The sequence below is a fragment of the Lactuca saligna genome, chromosome 4 (genome assembly GCF_052625555.1).
Source record: "Lactuca saligna cultivar CGN05327 chromosome 4, ASM5262555v1, whole genome shotgun sequence".
NCBI lineage: Eukaryota > Viridiplantae > Streptophyta > Magnoliopsida > Asterales > Asteraceae > Lactuca > Lactuca saligna.
In genome coordinates, this window is record NC_136420.1 from 283,804,282 (window position 1) to 283,813,102 (window position 8,821).

Sequence of the window (8,821 nt, forward strand, 5' to 3'; positions counted from 1 at the left end):
GTTTCAGCTGTTGGGAGGCATAGGCTATCACCCTATCTCGTTGCATTAACACGGTACCAAGACCTTGAAGCAATGCATCACAGTAAACCACCATATCCTCAACCCCATCAGGTAAGGCCAAAATCGGAGCTTCACACAATCGTTTCCTTAACTCATCAAATTCCAGTTGCTGCTCCGGGACCCAAACGAAATTCATTAATTTCTTGGTCAATCGGGTGAGTGGTAAGGCGATTTTAGAGAAATTTTCAATGAACCTCCGGTAATAACCAGCTAAACCCAAGAAACTGCGAATTTCTGAAGGTGTTTTCGGAATCTTCCATTGTTTAACCGCATCAGCCTTGGCTTGATCGACCTTGATACCGTGTTTGTTTACCACATGCCCCAAGAACTGAACTTCTTCCAACCAAAATTCACATTTTGAGAATTTAGCATAAAGCCTTTCTCTTGCCATAGTTTCCAGAATCTCCCGAAGGTGTTGCTGATGCTCCTCTTTGCTCTTAGAATAGACTAAGATATCATCTATGAACACTATGACTGAACGGTCAAGCATCAGGCTACACACCCGGTTCATGAGATCCATGAACGCTGCGGGTGCATTGGTGAGCCCAAAAGGCATCACCACGAATTCAAAGTACCCATATCGAGTACGGAATGCTGTTTTCTCAATGTCTTCTTCACGAACACGCATCTGATGGTAACCGGAACGTAAATCAATCTTGGAAAACCAAGATACTCCCTGAAGCTGATCGAAAAGATCGTCAATACGTGGCAACGGGTACCTATTCTTTATCGTGCGCTTGTTTAGCTCCCTATAATCAATACACATTCGCTGGGATCCATATTTCTTCTTCACAAAGAGAATAGGAGCACCCTAAGGCGAGCAGCTTGTCCGTATAAACCCTTTATCACTTAGTTCTTGAAGTTGATCTTGGAGCTCTTTCATTTAAGGTGGTGCCAAGCGGTAAGGAGATTTCGCTACCGGAGTCGCACCTGACACCAAATCAATGTGAAACTCCACTTGCCGAACAGGTGGCAAGCTAGGGAGTTCCTCCGGAAAGACATCGCTGAAGTCGGAAACGATAGGAACATCGTCTAGTGCTATAGCAGAAGAGAAAGAAGCCATAGCCAAGCGGGGAATGTCCCCCTGAATAATAAGTTCTCCACCTCTAGGGTTTCGAACACGAACTTGCTTCTTACGACAGTGGATTTCCGCATCAAATGCATCAAGCCAATCCATGCCTACGATAACGCAGAGCTCTCGCATCGCAATAGGGAATTCAACTCCAGAAAACTCGAGAGTGCAATCCCGATAGACATCGGTGACATAAATAGTGCGGTTGTCGGCAACTTCGACAACCATTGGGCGAGCCAATTTTCCGATACTACACCTTAGACGATTAATAAACGTGCGAGATACAAAAGAATGGGTAGCACCACTATCAAACATAAAAACAGCAGGCTCAGAATCTAGAAAATAAGTGCCTGATTTACCACATACGATCATGTAAACAATTCTAACTACCATTTATTAAATAATGGCAGGAGAGAAAAGAAAAAAAGAAATTTACCTGCCACTGTCGCGGTAATCGCCGGCTCATCCGCAGTCATCTGGTGAGCACGACCTTGTGTCACCATAGTGGGTCCCTTAGAAGACGATGCAATTGCAGGATTTGTACCCCCGCTTCCTTTACCAGCCTTCAACTTCGGGAATTCGGGCTTCTTGTGTCCCATCTCGTTGCAGTGATAGCAGACGGGAGCAGTAGAAGTAATCTGAGGAACTGCACTCTCAGGGGGAGCCCTACAATTCTTCCAATTATGCCCTCGCTTTTTACAGTTGTAGCATATCAACGGATTTTTCTTGCCCTGACCTGAAGACGGCCTGTACTCATACCTTGACTTACCACCCTGCTTTTGCTTTTTCTAGGCATCTCCGGATGTCTTGGAGGAGGTGTCATTGGCCTTCCTCTTGGTCTGGGTCTGCAACTCGATTTCCCTCCTCCTTGCTGCATCCATGATCGCGGATAAAGTCATGAACTCCTGCATGCTAACGAATTCCCGAATCTCGGTACGTAGAATGGTAGTGTATTGGCTGACCAACCAGGCCTCGTTCCCAGAAAATGAGGGACAAAAAGATAGCATCTCCAAGAACTTGGCGTTCAGGTCGCTAACTGACTCGGTAGTTTGCTGTAAGGCCATGAACTCTTGCTGCATCCGCTTCTGCTCCACCTTGGGCACATATTGTGCCTCGAACCTCTCCATAAATTGGGCCCAAGACATGGCCCTCACTTCTTCCTCGTTTAATAGAGCGGTGATGGTGTTCCACCATGTCTTTCCCCTTTTTCGCAGCTGATTCATGGCGATCACAACTTTGTACTGGTCCGGACACCCAACAGTCATGAAGGTGCCCTCAACATCTGACACCCAATGCTTAGCAGCAACTGGGTCGGATTCACCGTTCCAAACAGGAGGGCTACACTTGCTGAACTTCTCGAAGCAGTATGCCAAATCCCGAACGGGCGGAGCCGATAACGCTCCCTCGGGAATAGCTACGAGGCACTCATCCAGAAGAGCCTTGACCTGGTTGATTATGTCATTGGTCACGCCCGGGATTAGTTCATTGAAAGTGTTATTGAATTCCTCAGCAAAAATATTCCTAACTTGCTCCATTTGGAGCTGATTAAGGCGAGCAGGTGGAGCCATCTGTATCCGTAGAAGGAGGAAAATATTTAGAAATAATTCAGCCTAGATATTTCTAGGAAGACGAAACACTCAGCTTGCCGAAAATTTCTCAATGTTTCCCCGACCCGAAACCGGCACCGATGTTTCAAATAGTAGGGGCCCTTCTACTATCTTCCACACAAGTTCCAATTTCGCAATTGCGTCTAGTTTCAAAATTTCCAGCTCTCTCTAGCCGTTAATTTTACATCTCTCTCACATGTTAACATTAAATAAGTGTGTAATCTAGCATTTTAAGACTAGTAGAATCCAATTCATAGTCAACAATTTAACATAAACATTTAACATAAGAAATAAGGCTTACTTGGCTAGCTGACTGGCACACCGCGACATCTTTCACTACTAGTCTTCAGAAAGTTTGAAAAATCTTTTAAAAAGAGAATATACTATTATAGAGCCTCAAATTTGAGTCTAGAACATCCACAAGAATGCCTAGTTCCCTCAAACTGTGGCTCTGATACCAACTTGTGACACCCAATTTTTTTTGCAAAAATTTTAAACTTTTAAAACGCATCTTAAATTAAATTAAAACAACTGAAATAGTCATAACATAATCCATCAACTTAATAATCATATAAAATAAGTGCAGAAGTAATAATAATAATAAGGTCCCAACAAAATAACTAGTAGCGATGTCCCGATGCTCCATGTCAAGCCTTACCCTCTTTAATGTTAACACCTGAAAAGTTATAAGGGAAAAACGTAAGCACGAAGCTTAGTGAATTCAAACACAGACATTGTACTAACATTCATGTTTACTAGCCCTAATCATTTTCCAATTATAATGATAAAGGCAAAGAACGAATCAATGTCTATATTACGAGAAGGACTTGTAGGTTTGAACCGCACCGGGAAGATCCCGTATCATTTGGCCCTAATCACCGCACCTCACAAAGAGTATTACGTTGGTGATCTTACCTACCCACCGCACCGGTAAATCCGTATCCTTTGGTGGTGTCCCCATATCCATAATTAGTTACATACAGTGCACATGTACGAATTAAAACAATACTTATATAGCATGCTTTTATAATAAATTCAAATAATCACACACGAGCTAACTAGCAAACACAATCATCAATACAACGGTGTGAGAGAACTCACCTTGAGTGAGTATTAAGGATGAATAACAATTAAATAATGCTACCAAGCTTGAGCAAACTTCAAAACCTCACCTAAGAAGGACTAAAGGTTAGAAAGGAGAAGTAATGAAGCTATGAGTTGAGAAAAGAGTAATCACAGCAAGGTCTCTGAAACAGACCTGCTGTTCAAAACGGATTTACTCCAAAATCTAAAACAGAAACATAGCTTTAACTAAATTTTATAGGAAACTATGATTTCTGCGGATTCCACAACTATAAAGAACTCATTCTAACTCCAAAAGATGAATTAAATATGAATTTTACAAAATGGTGTATCACTTCTGTCTCCAACAATACAGTCAAGTGATGGTGGCCAATTCTACCCAACTTGTGAGTAGAATTCGTCCAAAAGAAAATTAAGAGAAGTAAAGGACATACAATTTAAAGTCTCAGAGATGGAATTGAATGAAAATAATCTCTCAAACTCCAGATATAAAATTCACATTATGGACAATCACAGAACTAGCAAAAGCTGGTGACTACCCACTGACTTGGAGTGTGGATCCATTCTAACCAATTTATAATTGGAAATAACACCCCATATTCTCCAGATCTTAAATTCACAATATAAGGAACATATAGAAACTTGGAATCACTCTGGATCCTTTTCCAAGCCTTAGAAATGATGAAAACAAAATGAGATATCAGAATACACCCGGATCAGACCTAACAGCAAAGATGCCATTCTTTCACATAGATAAATCCCTTATCAGATGTTGTCCTTCTTAAGAAAGTTAGCCAACTCAATTTGTGAACTTTTGGAACTGGTTTGGGGTCCGTTTGAGTTCTAGAGCTCCAGATATGATGTTTACAAAATGACTACAGATCTGATGGAAAACAGAATCGTAGCCACCCGTGATTCCTTTTTGGCTTATCCATCCTTCTCCTTTTGAAACACATTTTAAGATGTGTTCATCATCCCAATTCAGTCCCCATGATAATGGTGGTACTAAAAAGGGTTAGGGATCATTAGGATTTCATTTAGCCACAAGGATGTAATAATAATCAACATGAAAATAAACATAAGCACATAAAATCATCATTCTCCCTTTTAGGGTTTCCATGATCTTTTGCCACATGTAATCCCCTAGATCCATCATCCACCATATATGGGGTGAAGATAGGATCTTGAGATGATGTATAACATAAAATTACAAATAAAATAAGAAGGAGAAGAGGTGAAGATGAAATCATAAGACTAGAACAAGGTTATGAATCAAGTTGTAAGAAAGGATAAGGAGGTTCATACCAATACGAATCAAGGCTGGAAATGATCAAATATTAAGCTCCAAACAGCCCCTTGGCTGCTCTTGATTCCAAAGAGAGAGAGAGGGAAGATTTTTGAGAGAGAGGGAGGGTTTAGAGTGTTTTCCTTGTGTGTGTTCCAAATGATTCAATTTACACATTAAGTACTATTAACTAGATGGACTTTGCAAATAGGCCCATAGCCCATGGACTTCAATAAAAGGAGTTTACAAGATGATCAAAAGAGTCCAATAACATAAGAAATCAGACATTGGTTAAATAAATTAACCCAAGGTTACAAGGATAATTAAATTAAAATAACCAAACGTACCGAGAAAACCCGGGGCGTTACATGATATGATGCTTGGGATGAGAGATTACGGATATAGGCCTGTAGATATGAATAAATTTAGGAAGGCTTATATTTTACTGTTTATGCTTTTGATCTGTATCGAACATGACATCCCAAGGTTTTTAATGAAATACATTTCTACAAAAATGCTTTGATAAATCTCTATCATATTTTATTATGGGAACAAATTCTGCAACACTTTTATTAAAAATGGTACTCTTATTTTTAAACAAAGCAAAAACAAAATCGGTCTTTTCTGGCTGTGAAAATGGGGATGTCACAGTTGGTATCAGAGCATTAGTTTAAGCGAATTAGGAATTTGTAGGATTTCTAGACTTAAACTTAGAATGCTAAGCGATGATTGTGAAAGGAGTGTCTAGTATATTTTAGACACAAGCACTAGTTAATATTTGGAAAGATGCTTAAAATGCTTTTATGTTCTATATGCTATTATTTGTTCGGATCTATGGTCTGTTGCTGACCGGATCTGGAAACCTTATGTGTTTAGGATTCTAAACGTACGACTACGATATTAGAATTAGCATATAAATGTTTCGGAGATATAAGGATGAATTAAATGCCTATCCTAAATAAAGATCTAAATTCTATATAATTGAGATTTTATAGACTTAGAATTTGTGATCTATGCTTCACTTCCTGTTCCTTGTTTTCTTGTGGTTTTGGAGTAGGATCACTTATTCGAAGGTCTATTTATCTTAAATTATATGCAACTTGTATACATTGCGCAATTATAGGAGGACCCAGTAAGGATCACCCCATAATGTTACCCTTAATCTCATAGATTCTTTAGACACTTTCGTTCTCGTATGACAACCCCTGATAGATGTAACCACTCCATCATACCAGTCAGCAGAGGAGTTAAGGAGATACAAAAAGAGATTTCCAAGAAGTGATCAGTCGGAGAAACTGAAACGTCTTATGCATCACACTAATAAATAACTACCTTAATTGAGTGTGTGAGCTAGTGATTACACTACTCACACTATGTGTCAGAATTATTTCTTTTCTTGTAGCCAGTATCAGTTGTTCAATTCAAAGAAATTCATTTGAGGATAGCCACTTCTGATTCATAAATTTTATGTTGTATAGACTCCTTTTATGAGTAGTTTCAAGAACCTTATGAAAGTCCAAACTAGATACGTTCAGAACTAGAATAGCATAGTCTTTCAACTTTCGGATTATATCCACCGCTATAGACTTATTTCCATCTTATATGTGTATTCTTTTTAGAAAGATACCTCCACGTCGATCAGCAATACGCACTACTCCGATAACTCCAGTTCAAACTCCACTACCTTCTCCATAATTCGATATTGCTACTCTCCAAGCAGCGATAGCCGCTGCAGTACCAACTGCTCTAAGTCACATTAGCGAAAGTGGTACCAACGGAACCAGTAGCGATAACCCCTTAACAAACCCCGGAGTTACCCGCGGACATGTACAAGAGTGTTCGTATAAGGACTTCATGAGCTGCAAACCCAAATCCTTTAGTGGAAATGGGGGAGTCATTAATCTGATGAGATGGTTCTAGAAAAAGATTTAGTCTTCATAATCTGTTCGTTCCCAGAAGGGAGCAAAGTTAAGTTTGATACCTGCACCTTCTCCGATAGAGCCCTGACATGGTGGAATAGCCATCTTAAGTCATTGAACCTATCAGTGGCTAACTCAATAGGTTGGGAGAACCTAAAGGAGATGATGTTAGAAGAATATTTCCCAAGGGATGAAGTACAAAAGCTAGAACAAGAACTATGGTAGCATACCATGGTTGGCTTAGACATAGTGACCTACAATGACAGGTTTAGCGATCTGGCAGCACTATGCCCTGAGATCGTTACACCGGATAGTAAGAAGATAGAAAGATACATCTAGTGTTTAGCTACCCGGATTCAGGGAGATGTACTGACTTCTAAACTAACTACATTCGATAGCGCCAAATTCCTGGCCCAGCGACTCATTGACCATGGAGTCCGCCATGGCGTAGTGGTTCCTGTTCCCGAGACATCAAAGGGAGGAGACTATAAATGAATGTCGAGGAAAAATAGGAAGGAGCGAACAACCTAGGAAACCTCGCAGGTGCAACAAATGGGTACTATATACGCCACCACAACACCTGCTAATCGATATGCTTGAACACTCCTAAATTGTGGAAAGTCTAACTACCACCACACCGAATTATGTCGGGAAATACATTGCCTGAATGGCCACAGGAAGGGCACACTGCCCGGTTCTGCACGGCACCAGCACAACCGATCTCCCAAGTCCCTAGAGTAGAAATAAACGAGGCTTGCTATGGCTGTGGTGAGACATCGCATTACAAGAGAGACTGCCCGATAATGAAGAACTCAAGCACAGTTGGACAAATTGTGATGATCACCGCATGAGAAACTAACCAGGAGTCCCCAGCGACCAACGGTACATCTTCAAATTAAGAATTTCTTTAAAAATTAATTCATATTTATATAATATTAAAACTTAGGGAAAACATTTAAAAGTAAGTATAATAACTCACTCATCTGAACAAATCACAATATTCAAGAGAGAACTAAGGATCTGTTCAGGGAAGCTATGATGACTTAGTGTGTACATCAGGGTTGTGCAGAGCTAAGATTTTGCAGACTTAGACTGAATGATTCCACCTTAATTCCTATTCCTTGTTTGGTTGTCGATTTAGGGCTGAGCCACTCAGTCGACCGTCTTATTCATCTTAACTATACATAACTTGTATATGCTAGGCGATCATAGAGGTAACGAGGAGGATCATAATATAGAGTATCGACATTAGTTATCAAAACATTGCACCATTAGTACTCGCTCATGACGGTATGATGTGTGGCAATGGTATATCAAGTGGAAAAACACAAAGCACTAGAACATTTACATAGAGTACATTGCCGAACACACTCGGGATACACCGTTATATAACTAACTTTTCTTTCAAATTGGCCTAACATTTGTTTCTGTAAAGAGTCTGTTGTCATCATTCGTCATGAACTGGCGTGGTCCTTACCATAATAAGTTCATATGTTTCCATCGCCCTGACCGTCAAATTCATGAAACCCTCGTCATCCGTAACAACAGCCCAATGCTGACCTCGAAATCATCTACCTCGTATTCTAAACTATAACACCCCATAATCGAGAATTGCGGAAATGTTAGGAGCGGAGGATGTCATGTAAAGTATCACAACAATGCAAAGTAGTAAACAAGCAACTACATCATCCATTGCATTAATAGTATAATTTTAGTTACAAGTGTATTCTTTCATAGTATAAAACAACATAATGAATAATCAAAATAAAAGATGAATCTTAACTGCTCCGTCTTC

At 40.0% G+C, this 8,821-nt stretch overlaps 1 protein-coding gene across 1 annotated transcript; it reads right to left on the minus strand.

Annotated features, from left to right (window-relative positions):
• Nucleotides 1-943: 943 nt before the first annotated feature.
• On the minus strand, nucleotides 944-1,731 carry LOC145040711 (uncharacterized). The gene is made up of 2 exons (XM_078988618.1): nucleotides 1,569-1,731; nucleotides 944-1,482 (listed from the first exon to the last, which is right to left on the minus strand). Exons 1-2 carry the CDS (start codon nucleotides 1,729-1,731, stop codon nucleotides 944-946), a joined length of 702 nt encoding a protein of 233 aa, XP_078844744.1.
• Between the last annotated feature and the right edge of the window lie 7,090 nt (nucleotides 1,732-8,821).